Consider the following 19,908-nt stretch of genomic DNA (forward strand, 5'->3'; position numbering starts at 1 on the left):
TGAGAATGGAATAGTAGTGAGCATTTGTGACCACCACTCTTATAGACAATGAATAAAGCAGTGGTCACACAAGTTCACTAGTCCTCCATTCCCAAAGGGGACCTTGCAAATTTAAATACCCAGAGGAACATTGCATTGACCATAAGTCTCCATTTGATGATTTGGCACGCTCCACAAGGAGAAAGTTTACCCCTGAGATCCCCTGTCAAAAGTCTCCTACCTAGCCAAATTGCCTCTCCTGCTTTGCACTGGTGAGGGGCAAACACCCCAAAACATGTGCCTTCAAATAGTGTTTTCTGGTTTGACTTTTATATTAAATCATGTTGCAAGGCACTTTAGAGAGTCAATAGGGACTTATAGTATTTGAACATTCAATCGGCTGCATTAGAGTTTCTGTCCTTTTCCTCTCAGCAGTGGAAATTTGCATATTCAAATTCCTAGAGGAACACTGCATCGATTATAAATCTCCTTTTGCCATCTTGGTATGCTTCTCCAGAAGAAACCTTACCCCTTACACCTCCTGTCAAAAAATCCTCACAAAGCCTAATCGGACCTCTTGCATTGCACTAATGAGGGGCAAAAATCTTGAAACACATGTCAGCAAACGGAGAGTAGAACAAAGCCAACTCACAAGTTTTCTCCATTACTTTTCCGATTGATGATTATGCCAAAGGGTTCTTCAATGATTTTTACATCATATTGCTTATTAGTTGGTGAACCATGAACATGTGGTGTTTCAATTGGAACTTCATAACGTTTTCGAGTTGGATCTTTTATCTTGAATAAAAAATAATAGAGAATTTAAATAAGCATATAAATACCAACAGTTATCTATAGATAGAGTGTAAATACCATGGTGTCAGTTTCTATTTACAGCAACATAACCTTTGATTAAAAAAGGTAAAGCTGAAAGAGTATAATTAAAAATGCACGTTTGTGTACATAAGAAATAAAAGTATTTGCAGTCATTATTTCTTGCTTCCAAAATTTTCCAGAAACTTTCCCCTCTGCAGGCATGGAGCACGTCATTCCACATGCCCATTGGTGTGCCTGTGACGTGATCGCGGGGCACTGATGGGTTATCATGACAACTGGAGATCTGCTGAAAACCATTGTGCATGTCTTTACAATCCTCCTATGGAAGCCATTGTTTAGCTGGAATTCAAAGAAGATCGTGATTTTCTGTATACATACATTAGCACAAGTGATCAGGCGATTTAAGCCCAAAATCCCTAAGTACAGTAAAAAGTGGAAAAAAAAGTTTTAAAAAACCCCAAACAAAGTTCAAATCACCCCCTTCTGCCCCATCAAAAAATACACATATTTGGTTTTGCTGCAATCATAAAAGTACAATTTATCAAAATTTAAAATAAACTAGTCTAATCCTTAATTTGAGTAAAAAAAATTAAAAATCTAAACTCCAGAATTATGGGGGGGGGGTTTTGCAATAAAATGTAATAGTAGGCGATCAAAACATTGTATGTACCCTAAAATGATATCAATAAAAACATCAGCTAAGGGGGAAAAACATAAGCCCTCACACAGCCCAATATCCTGAAAAATGAAAATGTTAACGGGTCTCAAAAAATGGCGAAGCAAAAAATTTTTTTTTTCTTTTTTTACACCACTAAAGTAAAAAAAAACCTATACATGTTTGGTATTTCCGTACTCATACTGACATGGGAAATCATATTGGCTGGTCAGTTTTATCATATAGTGAACATGGTAAATAAAAAAATAAAAAACTATTGTGCAATTGCATTTTTTTGCAATTTCAACTCATTTGTAATTTTTTTCCTGATTTCCAGTGCATCGCACAATAAAATGAATTATGTAATTTAAAAGTAAAACTTGTCTTGCAAAAAAACAAGTCCTCATACGGCTATGTGGGTGGAAAAATAACAAAAGTTATGGCTCTTGGAAAAAGGGTAGTAAAAAATGAAAGCGGAAAAAGAAAAATCGCCCGAGAGTGAAGGGGCTAATGTACTTACCTACCACTGCTCTCTCCAGTGTTCAGTACTGTTCTTTTCTGATTCTCATTATTGTTATTGCTCTGCACACTGTCAGGGTCAAACTCCGTGACCCGGAAGTCACTTTTGCAATGTAAGTCTTGCGGCATCAAAACAAGGTTCCTTAAGCTTTCATTGTAAGGGAAGAGTCACATGGTGGTAAAACTCAAATGAGGATCACAATGCAGTGCTTGGACTGGCTAGCGGCTCTTCTTACCTGAGCATGACAGCAAGTATGTCACGCTCAGGTTAAAGGAGCCTCTAGCCAGTTTGAGCATTGCATTGCGATCCTCATCCGAGTTATACGGCCATGTGACTCTTCCCTACAAGAGACTTCAGGCTCACACAGAGCATAGAGTGAGCCAGCTAGTCACAATTGAGGTGATATCATTCAGAAGAGGAGTAGAACGGTGCTAGACACTGGAGACAGCAGTGGTAAGGAAGTATATTAAAACACTCACACTACACTACATGCACATATATACACATTTAATAAATAAAAACCGTAGTGGGATTGCTTAGTTAAGGGCAATTAAAATGTAGGTTTTATTGACCAATAGCATATTTTAGGGAGAAAATCCCCTTCTTCAGCTGTACAATGGTCTGGGTACAGTCATATATAATGTTCAAAAAGGACCAAATGCATATGTGCGGACACAGGGAGGAGATAGCGTGAAATGACAATTCATGAAAATCGCATTTGCATCCACAAAATTCTTATTTTCTCCTGCTGACAACTTTCTTTCAAAAGGTAGAAAAGAGAACAAGAGGACTGGCAATCTTGGACCTAATTATTACTAACGGAGGAAATGGTTGAGGAAGTCAATGTGACTGGGAATTTCATAGACAGCGATCGTGTTATCCTCAAATTTTAGATTGCTAATGAAATGTATGTTCAGTAAATGAACTCAATACTTGGTCAAGGCTCCTTTTGCATCAATTACTGTATCAATGCAGCATGGAGGCGGTCAGCCTGCAGCACTGCTGAGGTGTTCTGGAAGCTCAGGTTGCTTTGAAAGCAGCCTTCAACTCATCTCATCTTTCTCTTGACAATGCCTCATAGACTCTCCCATAGACTCTCCCATAGACTCTCTATGGGGTTAAGGTCAGGCAAGTTTTCTGGCCAATCAAGAACAGTGATACTGTTGTTTTAAAACCAGGTATTGTTACTTTTGACAGTGTGGAAAGGTACCAAGTCCTGCTGGAGAATTAAATTTCCATCTCCAAAACGCTTGTCGGCAGAGGGAAGCATGAAGTGCTCTAAAATTTCCTGGTAGTTGGCTGTACTGACTTTGATCTTGATAAAACACAGTGGACCTACACCAGAGGATTACATTGGCTCTCCAAACCATCCCTGATTGTGGAAACATCACACTAGACTTCAAACAGCTTGGATTCTGTGCCTCTCCACTCTTCCTCCAGACTCGGGTACCTTGATTTCCAAAACTTCTAAAACTTTCATCTGAAAAAACACCTTGGATGACTGAGCAACAGTCTTCTGCTTGGCCCAGGTAAAACTCCACTGGCATTGTCTATTGGTCATGAGTGGCTTGACACAAGGAATGCGACACTTGTAGCCCATGACCTGAATACCTCTGTGTGTGGTGGCTCTTGAAGCAATGACTCCAGCAGCAGTCCACTCCTTGTGAATCTCCCCCAAATTTTTGAATGGCCTTTTCTTAACAATCCTTTCAAGGCTGCCGTTATCCCGGTTGCTTGTGCACCTTTTTCTACCACACTTTCCTTACACTCAACTTTCCATTAATATGCTTGGATACAGCACTCTGTGTACAGCCAGCTTCTTTAACAATGACCTTTTATGGCTTGGTCAAGTCAGCAGTCTTCCCCATGATTGTGGAGATAACGGAAACAGACTAAGGGATCGTTTTGAAAAAAGCCTAGGAAGCCTTTGCAAGTGTTTTTGTTAATTATTCTAATTTACTGACATAATGACTTTTGGATTTTCATTGGCTGTAAGCCATATCATCAACATTAACAGAAATAAACATTTGAAATAGATCACTCTGTTTGTAATGACTCTATATAATATATGAGTTTCACTTTTTGTATTGAATATTAATTAAATAAATCAACTTTTTGATGATATTCTAATTTTGTGAAAAGCACCTGTATGTAAGTATTGGATAAGAATACAGTAACTAACCAGAGCCAGTATAGGTTTGTAGCAAACAAGTCATGCCAGACTAATCTAATTATCTTCTATGATGGAATCACTGAATGGGTAGATCAGGGAATTGCTGTAGATATAGTATATCTCGACTTCATCAAAACATTTGATAAAATGTCTCATACTATTCTTAGAGAAAAAATTACCAAGAGTGGAATGGACAAGGCAATGGTTAGGTGGGTTCATAACAGGCTCAGTGATCGTACTCAAAGAGTGGTAATAAATGGTTGCACATCTAATTGGAAGGGTGGTTCACGTGGGGTTCCACAAGGCTCTGTCCTGGCCCCAGTGTTGTTCAACATTTTTGGAAAATTATTACGCTCGCCCCACAGACTGGATGGCTCGAGCATGGGGATTGTGGCCCCACTGTGCCACAAAACAGACTACCCTGGAAGGGGCGTAACTAAGCAGCTACCTTGGTGTTCACTGGAGCCTCTGATGGTGAGGTCAGGCTTGTGCGGCAGGTACTTGCCAAGTACCACTACAGAGCGGTGTCTGGCTGTGGCAGCTGATTCCACTGAGGGACTGAACACAATTAACAGATGCAAGCGAATACGGACGAGCACGACTGGTACTCTTGCGGGCACGGCTGGACTCTGGCAGGCAGGCGGGCACAGCTGGCACTCTAGGCAGGCAGGCGGGCACGGCTAGCAGGACTGGAACTGGTTGGGGTAGGACAGGAACATAGGCTGGTACAAGTGGGAAAAGGGAGCAGGTAGGTACCAGCTCAGACCAAAGGGCAGGAACCGCAGGGAGCGGAGCAGGAGCAGAGCAGAACCTCAGGATGCAGAGCAAAGCAGAACCATGGGATGCAGAGCAGAACCGCAGGATGTGGTGCAGCGCTAAACCGCAGAGGGCAGAGCAGAGCCATAGGTTATGGAGCAGTGAGCAGAGGAGAGCCGCAGGTTGCGGAGCAGAGAGCAGAGCCGCAGGTTGTCGAGCAGAGAGCAGAGCAGAGCCGCAGGTTGCAGAGCAGAGAACAGAGCAGCAGGTGGCGAGACGGGAGTGAACACAAGGAAACACACAGCAGGATAGCGTAGGCTACAGACAGGGATACAAACGGACACAGGTATAGGACCTAGTTCAGACAGGGTCAGGTACGGGACAAGGCACAGAAACAAGGATTTAGACCCGGGTACAAAGCCCCCTGGGTGACAGATACAAGAGATAAAGCAAGACAGGAACTGGCAACTCAGCAGCAAGACACTAACTGAGAAAGTACGTTGGTCAGGCATCCCCTAAGGAAGAAGTCCCCAACGTTTCTGACCTTGATAGCCACATCCAGCCTTGAGAGAGGGTCGTGAGCCACATCAAGCCTTGAGAGAGGGTCGCGAGCCACCTCCAGCCTTGAGAGAGGGTCGTGAGCCACATTCAGCTCCCGCTTCCTTACAATAATGGGAACCAAAGCTTTTCCACAAAAAATCAATCACCCCAAAGCAGTATACAAAGATCCATGGGTTCCTATAATACCCCCATTCAGTGTTCTCCTATAAAGCACTCCCAAGACACTGTCACATCCAGCTTCAAACACCTCCTCTGACAGGTGGTGTCATCTTGACTCCAGCGTACCATACTTAAATCATCTCAAAACCCCTAAGACCAGTATATGTGCATCCAGATCTGCTCTTTTGTGCAGGGCTGCTCACAAAATTCACCATTTTCAGATATGGTCTTCATAACTGTTTGCCAGCTTAGTGCAATAGTTCCAGGTGTAGCAGACAGCCGCAAGCCACAATTTATGGGATCGCGAGCCACATGTGGCTCCCGAGCTACAGGTTGGGGACCCCTGCCCTAGGGGTAGAGATGCCTTAAGTACCTGATGTCTCTTGGCAATAGGCTGGGGACACCTTAGGAAGGTGCTCCCAGTCTGTATAAGAAAGAGCAAGTGCCATGGCCACCACCCTAAACATACAGCCAGGAAGTATGCAGCAAGCAAGGACATGAGGCCCAGAGCATGGAGCCGGCAGATGACAGAACTCACATCATGGCCCAGAGGGGTAAGTAAGATGATGTATCTGCCTGATGGGAGATGGAAAGCCATGCAGTGATGCCCGCAGGAATGTTACAATATCCCCCTTTATGCTCCCTCTTTTTCAAGCCAGCTAGGATGATCTGCAGAAGAAGTATAAGACCACACACAGTCCAGCCCACCATGACATCTTTAGGGTAGAAAGAGGCAGGCGTGACATCAGGAATCTCGGAATGCCAAGTCTCTCTGTGCCCGACTAAATCAGCTCTCACTACTGAGGATACAATGACCTGGACCTCTTCTTCCAGTTCCAGGTTGATGTAAAACAGGGACTTTGAAACTTCCGTTTTGACATCTACATCAACCAGCCACCTGGAAACTGAAGACACCCTCACTGGGTCCAACTTCTGCCCGTTATCCCGAGAAAACTGAACCTCTTCCTCCAGGTTGATGGAAAACCGAGACACAAAAGCTTAAGTTCCAACATCTTCATCTGCCTGCCGCAAAGAATCTTAAGGCGTCCTTTCAGGATCCATCTTCAGCTCATTGTCCAAAGGAGAACATTCAAGCTGCAGGGATGTTCCTAAGAACAGATTACAGGTACCACCATTAGAGATGTGTGAAGAGAACGCCACTGCTTCCCTTTCTTTAGTGACATCAGCACACCATGCCTCAATGACCAGCAGATCAGGTGGAGAAGGTGACGACACTGTTGACTGACCTCGACGTATTGGAACTAGACACCTGTCGTGATTTGGTAGTTCCAAACACAGCACCACACTGGGTCTGCAGACCGGAACGGCAGGCAGGCACGGCTATCGGGTCTGGAACTGGTTCGGGTAGGACAAGAACATAATCTGGTATGAGTGGGAAAAGGGAACAGGTAGGTATCAGTTCAGACTAAAGGGCAGGAACCGCAGGGAGCAGAGTGGGAGCAGACCAGAACCGCAGGATACAGAGCTAAGCAGAACCGCGGGATGCGGAGCAGAGCAGAACTGCAGGATGTGATGCAATGCAGAGCATAATCACAGGATGCGTTATAGAGCAGACCGCAGAATGCGGTGCAGGATGCGGTGCAGAGCAGAACCGCAGGATGCTGTGCAGAGCTAAAGCCACAGAGTGCGGAGCAGACAGCAGAGCAAAGCCCCAGAGTGCGGAGCAGAGCAAAGCCACAGAGGGCAGAGCAGAGCCGCAGGTTGCGGAGTAGTGAGCAGAGGAGAACCGCAGGTTGCAGAGCAGAGAGCAGATCAGAGCTGCAGGTTGCAGAGCAGAGAGCAAACCAGAGCCACAGGTTGCAGAGCAGAGAGCAGAGCAGAGCCGCAGGTTGCGGAGCAGAGAGAAGAGCAGAGAGCGGAGCCGCAGGTTGCGGAGCAGAGAGCAAAGCAGAGCTGCAGGTTGCGGAGCAGAGCCACAGGTTTCAGGGTAGAGGTCAAATCAGAGCCACAGAGTGTGGAGCAGAGGGCAGAGCAAAGCCGCAGAGGGCAGTGCAGAGCCACGGAGCAGTGAGCAGTATAACCGCAGGTTGCGGAGCAGAGAGCAGAGCAGAACACAGACTGCGGAGCAGGGAGCAGAGCCGCAGGTTGCAGAGCAGAAAGCAGAGCAGCAGGTGGCGAGGCGGGAGAGAACACAAGGAAACACACAGCAGGAGAGGGAAGGCTACAGACAGGGATACAGATAGGCACAGGTATAGGACTTATTACGGGACAAGGCACAGAAACAAGATTCAGACCAGGATACAAAGCCCCCTGGGTGACAGACACTAGAGATGAAGCAAGACGGGACCTGGCAACTCAGCAGCAAGACACTGAGAAAGTACGTTGCTCAGGGGTGAAGATGCCTTAAGTACCTGATGTCTCTTGGCAATTGGCTGGGGACACCTTAGGAAGGTGCACACAGTCCGTATAAGAAACAGGAAGTGCCGGGGCCGCTGCCCTAAGCATACAGCCAGGAAGTATGCAGCAAGCAAGGACATAAGGCCCAGAGCATGGAGCCAGCAGAGGACAGAACTCACAGCATGGCCCAGAGGGGTAAGTAAGATGACGTATCTGCATGATGGGAGATGGAAAGCCATGCAGTGATGCCGGCAGGAATGTTACATAAATATTCTAGATAAGGGAACTGAAGGTAAACTAATCAAATTTGCAGATGAAGCAAAGCTAGGAGGGATAGCTAACACTAGAGAAGACACAAAAAGGCAGCGACTAATAGAATGGTATTTAACAAAGGAGGAATGCAAGATTCTATATCTGAAAAACTAAAATGAACAAAAGTGTATATATATATATATATATATATATATATATATATATATAAATTTTAGCAAATTAACAGTAATAAACTTATTTCTATAGTGCCAACATATTCCGCAGCACTTTACATTTTAGAGGGGACTTGTACAGACAATAGACATTACAGTATAACAATAAACACATAGATCAAAACAGATACCAAGAGAAATGAGGTCCCTGCTCGCTAGCTAACAATCTATGAGGAAAAGGGGGAGACACGAAAGGTAGATGGTTGGTAACAATTGCTTTCGTTGTTTGGACCAGCCAAAGTGAAAGAATCGGATGTTCATGTAATGCTGCATGAACCGGTTATCAGCCTAAGTATGTAACAGTACAGACACAGAGGCTATTAAATGCATAAAGCATGTGAGAAGATGATACGAGGAACCTGCTTAGGCCAGGGTCACACTAGACCGTAATACGGACGAGTGCTATGCGATAAAAAATCGCATAGCACTCGGCCCAATGTTAATCTATGGTGCAGCTCCCATCATCCAATATTTTCTCCACCGTATTTCGGATCCGAGGGAACTCGCATCAGGCTGCGATTGTCAGCGTATCTCGGCCGAGACTCGCCAATGAAAGTCTATGGGTGCGAGAAAAAATCGGATTACACACGGACCATGCGTGTGCATTGCGAGAAATACGCAGCGGTGTTCTATAGAAAAGCCGGTAATTTTGCACATACACACTACTAACATTAGTAGTGTGGAATATGCAAAAAAAAAGTGGATATGAGATGGTTTACTGTATGTAAACCATGTCTCATATCCTGTCGGGTTTGTGAAGGAGAAATGCAAAGCCGGCAATTGAATTACCGGCTTTTCACAGATATCGCGCTGAATGAAATATATTGTAAACCAGAAATAAATAATGCCTATAGGTCAAGAGAGAATCAAAGTATAACCAAATAACCTATAACTCTCAATAAGCTATATAAAACAATACTTTATTAATTAAAACCATAGAACACAACCACAGACATACCAACACTAACAACCGTGCTCTCTAGCTAATATCCTATCCTGGGGACACTGGATGCCTACTGCCTAGCAGTGGAGGTTGGCACCCTACATATAAACGAGATTGGCGCCCCCACTCAACGATGACTTACCCTAAATCTCCTATTGCTGCCCTATATATAGATGTGTAACAGCCGGGCAACCAAATATCCAACAGGAAATAAGATTAGGGTAACTAGATATCAGTAATCAGAATTACCCACTGGTAAGTAGGGCAAAAAATATATGTTTTTTTGATAGGGTGAGAGACACAGACATACAAAGTGCAAAATTAGTGCAGAATAAAGTGCTGAAAAAGTGAACAATTATTTCTAGCTAAACTGCTCCCTAGCCTCAGTACCTGCCTTGCTGTGGAGGTTGGCACCCTACTGTACAGCGGAATTGGCGCCCCCACTCTGCGACGGCTGTCCCTTGGATACCCTATGGGTAGCTCGAAGCAGTACCACAAACTAATATAAGTATATTTGATAAATTTATATCAGGAAAGGCAGAAATAGATGAACACACTGATTAAAAAATCAGTACCACATGCCACAGGCTGACAATGCACCTATAGAGTGTATAACCAAATCAAAGATATCATAACACTCATATATATAATTCCATATGAATTATTTTAGAGAGGCAATTCTCTTCAAAGAGGCTGTTATCCCAAGAGACCAATCATATAACACTCTTATATGGGACTATCTGCCTCATTTATAGTTCTTATCAAGATTATTTTGGCACATATATATGAATAACAGTGCAATGGAGCAGTAGACTAGAAAGGGTACTCATCGTAGTTCAGAAGATGTCATGGTGCGCCTCTACGCGTTTCACCTTACGGATCATCAGGAGGCTTTGATGTATGGATGTGTCATGGAATAACCAGCTCACTCATACTTATATAGATTCTGAAGTTGATAGATAATAGTAGCTACTAGAGGCATGACTACCCCTATCTTTAACATGTCTGCTGTATCAAACCTTTTGTAACACGGGAGTCTATTAAAAGGTATATGTTGTGCATATACTAGCCGCCATGTTGTTGTGGCCCCTCTGGTATATACATTCAATGTACTCCATACCGATTCCTGTTATCTCTTGTGCGCCAGTTAGGCCTCGCTGTGCTTGGCGTGCGTCTCAGCTGGAGCGCATATGACCGCGCCTTCATTAGGGCGCATGACCGGAAATGGTCAGCGCTGCCCAGGACCGTGATTGCGCATGCCCGATGGTATGTATTTACTAGGCGTACGTTCCAGCTGGAGCGCATATAGCCGCGCCTTCCATAGAGCGCATGACCGGAAGTGGTCAGCGCTACCCAGGACCATGATTGCGCATGCCCACATGGTGTGTATTAATGCTTAAAACAAAGCTCTGCTACAGCCGGAAAATCCCACTAGGACGCACATATCCGCGTCAGCAGCAATGCGCCGGACTTATCGGCTTCACTCCAAAGCGTCTATGGTTGCTAAGTAACGGGAGGTTCATAAAAGTAGCAGCGATCATGTTAATAAATATAATGCTAATCATAGGGAGACCTGTTCTAGAGCTTATACAAGCGCACTATAGTTTGTCATGTAAATACTTTGTTGTAGAAGGTCTAATATATTAATAACAAGGCACCGACTACACCCAATTTATTCATAGCGCTATGAAACACCATTTAAAGCTGAATATATTTCTAGTGCTACAATTATATTACTATATAAATAATTTGTGAGGAAGAATAACATATACAAAAAATAATAAGTGTTGATATTCACGGTAAATACCGTGTACCCTCTATAAACATGGGTCAGTAGAAGTGACATAGCAAATATATATATAGATACAGTAGTCCAGGTAGCCCTTCATGAAACAACAGTCGCATAGTAGGGACATTCAGTAAGTTTTTTGTATCTAGTGGCCTCATTAGCGCGAGAAGGGACAAAATAAGTCAATCAGAGAATAATAAATGAATGAATGAACAAAATAAAATAAAATAAAAATCAGCCAAGAAGAGGATGAATAGATTATTATAGGAAACATGCAAAGGACTGGTTTTCATTCAGTCCAGCTGGTGCTATACAATTTATACGATGGATCCATGCACATTCTTTCTGTAACAGCAGTTTATCAAAGTCGCCACCTCTTGGATTTGGCGTATAGACTTCTATTACACTAAAAGCAATCTCCTGCAAATTGCCCCGATGTGTGTCATTCATATGTTTGGCGATAGGTGTATCACGTCCATGTTTTATATCGCCTATGTGTTCACCAACTCTCCTCCTAAATTCCCTCTTCGTTTTGCCCACGTAATCTTTAGGGCACCCACAGGTAGCAATATAAACCACGCCTTTGGTCTTACAGTTTGAAAAATCACGAAGATAATATTCTTTGCCAGTAGATGAACTAGTGATGGATTTACATGGTTTCATATGTCTACAATTGACACAGTTGCCACATTTGAAAAAGCCACAGGTTTTTCTGTCAAGCCATGTGCCCTTGATAGCAGGTCTTTTAAAATGACTATGCACTAAGTTATCTTTTAGGGAGAGGCCCTTTCTGTATGTTATTTGGGGCTTTGCTCCAATCATATGGGTCAAGTCTGGGTCAGCAGATAAAACATCCCAGTGTTTTTCCAGGATCTTGGCCACTCTTGTATGCTGACAATCATAGGTACCAATGATCCTGATGGTCTCCAAATCAGTAGTTCGTCTCTTGCTCTGAGTTTGTAGCAGAGCATTCCTGTCCTGCACAAGGGCATGATTGAAAGCTGCCTCTACAACACCTCTGGGGTATCCCTTTTCCCTAAAGCGATTTTTCATATCCCCTGATTGGTCTAAAAACGTGTTGGTATCTGAGCAATTTCTTCTTAATCTTAAGAACTGACCTTTCGGAATACCTCGTTTGAGAGCTTGCGGATGGTGGCTCTCCCATCTCAGTAGGCTATTACTACTTGTAGGTTTACGAAAGATCTGTGTTTTTAGTGAGCCATCACCATTTATCTGAACAGACACATCCAGGAATGACAGTGCTTGTGAATTAATTTCGCAAGTAAAAAGCATACCTATGGCATTATCATTTAGTTGTTGAATAAAATTACCAAAGGCTTCCTGCGTCCCCTGCCATATAATGAAGACATCGTCAATAAATCTGTACCAGACCCCCACATGTTGATTCCACCACCTCACATCATCAGGAAAGACAATCGTTTCCTCCCACCAGCCCAGGAACAAATTAGCATACGATGGGGCGCAGGGACTCCCCATCGCTGTGCCCCTGAGCTGGTGGAAGTACTTCCTGTCAAACATAAAATAATTTCTCGTGAGTGTGAAGTGTAGGAGATCCAGTACAAAGCGATTGTGTGCCATACACTGGGTTGCTCTTGTCTTTAAGAAGTGGCTCACTGCCGCTAGGCCTAAGTCATGTGGGATGTTACTATAGAGAGCCTCCACGTCTATCGAGGCCAAAAAGGAGCCCTCAGCTACATGTATGCCATCCAATTTAAAGGGAACCTGTCACCACGTTTTTGGAAGATGGGATAAAAATAGCGTTAAATAGGGGCAGAGGTGGGCGTTACATTAGTGTGTGTGTTATGCGTTTATTACCCACCTAAGTTGCCGAAATAACTTTGCAAAGTCTCCGTTTTCGCCTGTCAATCAGGCTGGTCAGGTCACATGGGCGTGGTGTCTTCACCCAGATTTGGCGTAGTTTTCCGTTGGTGGCGTAGTGGTGTGCGCATGCCCAAAGTCCGGAATCCTCTTCCAGGGGATTTAAAATAGCGCGGTGTTCGTTATTGCATTGGTGATCGGTGGGCGCGGCCATCTTCCTTTGGCCGCGCGTGCGCAGAAGCGGCGCTCTGCTAGCCGCGGCTTCAGGAAAATGGCCGCCGCGATATCCATCTGCGCACGCGCGGCATCCCGCGGCCATTTTCCTGAAGCCGCGGCCAGCAGAGCGCCGCTTCTGCGCACGCGCGGCCAAAGGAAGATGGCCGCGCCCACCGATCACCAATGCAATAACGAACACCGCGCTATTTTAAATCCCCTGGAAGAGGATTCCGGACTTTGGGCATGCGCACACCACTACGCCACCAACGGAAAACTACGCCAAATCTGGGTGAAGACACCACGCCCATGTGACCTGACCAGCCTGATTGACAGGCGAAAACGGAGACTTTGCAAAGTTATTTCGGCAACTTAGGTGGGTAATAAACGCATAACACACACACTAATGTAACGCCCACCTCTGCCCCTATTTAACGCTATTTTTATCCCATCTTCCAAAAACGTGGTGACAGGTTCCCTTTAAGTAGCAAATCTGAGGTATCTCGAATGTAGGACGGAAGGGCTTGAACAAATGGTCTCAAAATTTCATCTATGTACACACCACAGTTTTGTGTTAGAGAGTCAGAGCCTGATACTATTGGCCGTCCTTTAATTGGGTTCAACCCTTTATGCACCTTAGGTGTTGTGTAAAAGGTGGCAGTAAGAGGATAAGTTGGTAACAAAAATTCAAATTCACTCTTAGATATCAAGTTACTCATTTTAGCTGTTGTCAACAGATTCTCTAACTCATGCTTATAAATGAGAGATGGATCTTTGGGTACTATTTCATATGTGCCAGTATCTCTCAATATAGTGTAGCACATGTGTAAATAGTCCTCAATTGTCATAATCACCAAGTTACCTCCTTTGTCGGAGGGCTTGATGACTAGATCATTACTTTTCACAAGCCTGGACAGTGCTTCATGTTCCCTCTGTGTCAAATTTGAACCATATGGCCCCGTGGGAATTTTCCGTAGATCCCTCTCTACCAGTTTTAAAAAAATATCAATACTGGTTACGTCTCCTTGTGGTGGCATTTTCTTACTTTTGTTTTTAAGTTTGGTAAAAGGACATAGATCATTTTCCTGGCTATTTTCTTCCAATAGGCCCATCAGAGCCATGTACCCCTCTAGGTCCTCATTAGCCAGACCTAGTCTCTCGCATTCAAGTCTATTGTTGGCTGCAAAGAATTTTTTCCACTTTAGTTTTCTACAAAACAGATTGATGTCTTTCAGCCAGCTAAAACAATCATATCTGTTTGTAGGTACAAAGTTGAGCCCCTTCAAAAGGAGACTATAATCATCTCTGGTTAGGACATATTTGGAGAGGTTGATTATCTGGCCCCTGTTTAGACCTTGGGTCGTAGGTAATAGCCTGTCCGTGCATTCCTCTCTAAAAAAGAGACCGATGAGGATGCTGAGGATGAGGACACATTGTTGCCATTGGGAGGGCCTCTCCCTGGCTGTTGTGATTGACCCCCTCTTTGGTGCCCTCTGGGATGATATTTTCCTCTGCCTCTCCATCCCTGTCTAAAGCGTCTGTTTACTCTCGGGGTGAAATTCCCTTGAGGGCGTTCTGTGTCAGATGTCTCAATGTCAGATGAAGAAATGTCAGAGACACTATTGCAACTAAAACTGTATGCCTGATTATCACTGAACGCCTTCAAGTCTCTTTGAAACTGCTGTTGCTTTCTATCTTTGATGAAAGATTGGTATTTCTCAACCGAAGTTTGTAGAAGGCCCTCCCTTCTATTAAAATCGGGATCTGCCTTATGTTTCAAAATGTTGTCAATTGATTTATTCAACTGCTTGGAGGAAAGCTCAAAAAGCTTCCTTTCCTCCTCAAGGAGTAAACACATAAATCTAATTGATGACTCAATAGACTCTTTTAGCCACTTGGTCAGTAGTTCAGATGAAGCTGTCCTGGGAGATGGATTTAGATTAATTCTCAAGCCTCTGGGTATCACTCTATTTTTAATATAGTTTTCCAGGGCTTTTATCTCCCACCAAGATTTAATGTGTTCTTTGTAATCTCCGTATAGGTCTCCAAATAATGATTTAAGTGACTGACTGTTGCTGTTCGGCCCTAAATCACTATTAGTGCTAAAGGCCTGATTGGCTTCCTCTACCCATGCTTCTGTGTTCACGGGACCTGACAAAAAACTTGCCATGCCACCTCGAAGTATATTGTAAACCAGAAATAAATAATGCCTATAGGTCAAGAGAGAATCAAAGTATAACCAAATAACCTATAACTCTCAATAAGCTATATAAAACAATACTTTATTAATTAAAACCATAGAACACAACCACAGACATACCAACACTAACAACCGTGCTCTCTAGCTAATATCCTATCCTGGGGACACTGGATGCCTACTGCCTAGCAGTGGAGGTTGGCACCCTACATATAAACGAGATTGGCGCCCCCACTCAACGATGACTTACCCTAAATCTCCTATTGCTGCCCTATATATAGATGTGTAACAGCCGGGCAACCAAATATCCAACAGGAAATAAGATTAGGGTAACTAGATATCAGTAATCAGAATTACCCACTGGTAAGTAGGGCAAAAAATATATGTTTTTTTGATAGGGTGAGAGACACAGACATACAAAGTGCAAAATTAGTGCAGAATAAAGTGCTGAAAAAGTGAACAATTATTTCTAGCTAAACTGCTCCCTAGCCTCAGTACCTGCCTTGCTGTGGAGGTTGGCACCCTACTGTACAGCGGAATTGGCGCCCCCACTCTGCGACGGCTGTCCCTTGGATACCCTATGGGTAGCTCGAAGCAGTACCACAAACTAATATAAGTATATTTGATAAATTTATATCAGGAAAGGCAGAAATAGATGAACACACTGATTAAAAAATCAGTACCACATGCCACAGGCTGACAATGCACCTATAGAGTGTATAACCAAATCAAAGATATCATAACACTCATATATATAATTCCATATGAATTATTTTAGAGAGGCAATTCTCTTCAAAGAGGCTGTTATCCCAAGAGACCAATCATATAACACTCTTATATGGGACTATCTGCCTCATTTATAGTTCTTATCAAGATTATTTTGGCACATATATATGAATAACAGTGCAATGGAGCAGTAGACTAGAAAGGGTACTCATCGTAGTTCAGAAGATGTCATGGTGCGCCTCTACGCGTTTCACCTTACGGATCATCAGGAGGCTTTGATGTATGGATGTGTCATGGAATAACCAGCTCACTCATACTTATATAGATTCTGAAGTTGATAGATAATAGTAGCTACTAGAGGCATGACTACCCCTATCTTTAACATGTCTGCTGTATCAAACCTTTTGTAACACGGGAGTCTATTAAAAGGTATATGTTGTGCATATACTAGCCGCCATGTTGTTGTGGCCCCTCTGGTATATACATTCAATGTACTCCATACCGATTCCTGTTATCTCTTGTGCGCCAGTTAGGCCTCGCTGTGCTTGGCGTGCGTCTCAGCTGGAGCGCATATGACCGCGCCTTCATTAGGGCGCATGACCGGAAATGGTCAGCGCTGCCCAGGACCGTGATTGCGCATGCCCGATGGTATGTATTTACTAGGCGTACGTTCCAGCTGGAGCGCATATAGCCGCGCCTTCCATAGAGCGCATGACCGGAAGTGGTCAGCGCTACCCAGGACCATGATTGCGCATGCCCACATGGTGTGTATTAATGCTTAAAACAAAGCTCTGCTACAGCCGGAAAATCCCACTAGGACGCACATATCCGCGTCAGCAGCAATGCGCCGGACTTATCGGCTTCACTCCAAAGCGTCTATGGTTGCTAAGTAACGGGAGGTTCATAAAAGTAGCAGCGATCATGTTAATAAATATAATGCTAATCATAGGGAGACCTGTTCTAGAGCTTATACAAGCGCACTATAGTTTGTCATGTAAATACTTTGTTGTAGAAGGTCTAATATATTAATAACAAGGCGATCGCTGCTACTTTTATATGATATGTGCGTCCTAGTGGGATTTTCCGGCTGTAGCAGAGCTTTGTTTGAAGCATTAATACACACCATGTGGGCATGCGCAATCATGGTCCTGGGTAGCGCTGACCACTTCCGGTCATGCGCTCTATGGAAGGCGCGGCTATATGCGCTCCAGCTGGAACGTACGCCTAGTAAATACATACCATCGGGCATGCGCAATCACGGTCCTGGGCAGCGCTGACCATTTCCGGTCATGCGCCCTAATGAAGGCGCGGTCATATGCGCTCCAGCTGAGACGCACGCCAAGCACAGCGAGGCCTAACTGGCGCACAAGAGATAACAGGAATCGGTATGGAGTACATTGAATGTATATACCAGAGGGGCCACAACAACATGGCGGCTAGTATATGCACAACATATACCTTTTAATAGACTCCCGTGTTACAAAAGGTTTGATACAGCAGACATGTTAAAGATAGGGGTAGTCATGCCTCTAGTAGCTACTATTATCTATCAACTTCAGAATCTATATAAGTATGAGTGAGCTGGTTATTCCATGACACATCCATACATCAAAGCCTCCTGATGATCCGTAAGGTGAAACGCGTAGAGGCGCACCATGACATCTTCTGAACTACGATGAGTACCCTTTCTAGTCTACTGCTCCATTGCACTGTTATTCATATATATGTGCCAAAATAATCTTGATAAGAACTATAAATGAGGCAGATAGTCCCATATAAGAGTGTTATATGATTGGTCTCTTGGGATAACAGCCTCTTTGAAGAGAATTGCCTCTCTAAAATAATTCATATGGAATTATATATATGAGTGTTATGATATCTTTGATTTGGTTATACACTCTATAGGTGCATTGTCAGCCTGTGGCATGTGGTACTGATTTTTTAATCAGTGTGTTCATCTATTTCTGCCTTTCCTGATATAAATTTATCAAATATACTTATATTAGTTTGTGGTACTGCTTCGAGCTACCCATAGGGTATCCAAGGGACAGCCGTCGCAGAGTGGGGGCGCCAATTCCGCTGTACAGTAGGGTGCCAACCTCCACAGCAAGGCAGGTACTGAGGCTAGGGAGCAGTTTAGCTAGAAATAATTGTTCACTTTTTCAGCACTTTATTCTGCACTAATTTTGCACTTTGTATGTCTGTGTCTCTCACCCTATCAAAAAAACATATATTTTTTGCCCTACTTACCAGTGGGTAATTCTGATTACTGATATCTAGTTACCCTAATCTTATTTCCTGTTGGATATTTGGTTGCCCGGCTGTTACACATCTATATATAGGGCAGCAATAGGAGATTTAGGGTAAGTCATCGTTGAGTGGGGGCGCCAATCTCGTTTATATGTAGGGTGCCAACCTCCACTGCTAGGCAGTAGGCATCCAGTGTCCCCAGGATAGGATATTAGCTAGAGAGCACGGTTGTTAGTGTTGGTATGTCTGTGGTTGTGTTCTATGGTTTTAATTAATAAAGTATTGTTTTATATAGCTTATTGAGAGTTATAGGTTATTTGGTTATACTGAATGAAATATAAATACAGAATATATATATATGTGTCTCAATGACATATCTATATATATATATATACTGTATATACGTTTTCCCGAACATTTGAGCACATAAATCCATTAGATGTCGGTTTTGCAAGCTTGCGAGAAAATCTCGGCATACGGATGCCATACGGATGTCACACGGATGTCACACGGATCATTTGATGCGAGGAAATCGCATCCTCGCACTGCACACGGATCACTGTTTTTGAAACATTTGTGCGATTCTCGGCCGTGAAAAACGGACCGTTTTTTTATACGTTAAGTGTGTCCCCGGCCTTATGGTAAAAATGTTGAATGGGCAACACAGGGATAGTTAGGTTAATGCGTTGAGGCGGTAGGCCAGTCTGAACAAATGCATTTTTAGGGCACGCTTAAAACCGTGGGATTGGGGATTAATCGTATTAACCTGGATAGTGCATTCCAAAGAATTGGTGCAGGACATGAAAAGTCTTGGAGATGGGAGTTTCTGATTATTGAGGATTTTAACCTCAGGTCATTAGCAGAACGGAGGTCATGGGTAGGGTGGTAGGCTGAAACAAGGGAGATGTAGGGTGGTGCTGAGCCATGGAGTGCTTTGTGGGTGAGGGTAATAAGTTTGTACTGAATTTTGGAGTGGATGGGTAACCAGTGTAATGACTGGCAAGTTCAGAGAAGAGCTACCAGGATGGTGAGCGGACTGCAAGCTATAGTCTACGATGAACAGTTAAAGGATCTGGGATTGTTTAGTTTGCAAAAAGTAAGGTTAAGAGGAGACTTAATAGCTGTCTACAAAAGGGCTGTCATAGTGTAGAGGGATCATCCATATTCTCATTTGCACATGGAAACATGAGAAGAAATGGAATGAAACTGAAAGATGCAGATTAGATATTACAAAAATATTTTTGACAAACTTTTTGACAGGGGACGATCAATGAGTCGAACAAGCTGCTACGAGAGGTGGTGAGTTCTCCTTCAATGGAAGTCTTCAAACAGAGGCTGGACAGACATCTGTCTGATATGTTTTAGTGAATCCAGTATTGAGCAGGGGGTCGGACACGATGACCCTGGAGGTCCCTTCCAACTTTAACATTCTATGAGTCTATGATTCTTATTGTAGCTAGATTTCAGG

General features: G+C 43.6%; 1 protein-coding gene across 3 annotated transcripts in view; it reads right to left on the minus strand.

Moving 5' to 3' along the window:
* LOC143765105 (lysosomal alpha-glucosidase-like) overlaps positions 1 to 19,908 on the minus strand; it is a 300,223-nt gene that overhangs the window by 158,828 nt on the left and 121,487 nt on the right. For 2 of the 3 annotated variants that reach the window (XM_077251438.1, XM_077251437.1), the window contains exon 3: positions 632 to 777. In XM_077251438.1, the coding sequence (XP_077107553.1) occupies positions 632 to 777 (146 nt within the window). Of the gene's footprint in view, positions 1 to 631; positions 778 to 6,178; positions 6,374 to 19,908 lie in introns of those variants that run through there. The other variant, XM_077251439.1, reaches the window with a different exon arrangement.

The sequence above is a fragment of the Ranitomeya variabilis genome, chromosome 4 (genome assembly GCF_051348905.1).
Source record: "Ranitomeya variabilis isolate aRanVar5 chromosome 4, aRanVar5.hap1, whole genome shotgun sequence".
NCBI classification, from domain to species: Eukaryota; Metazoa; Chordata; class Amphibia; order Anura; family Dendrobatidae; genus Ranitomeya; species Ranitomeya variabilis.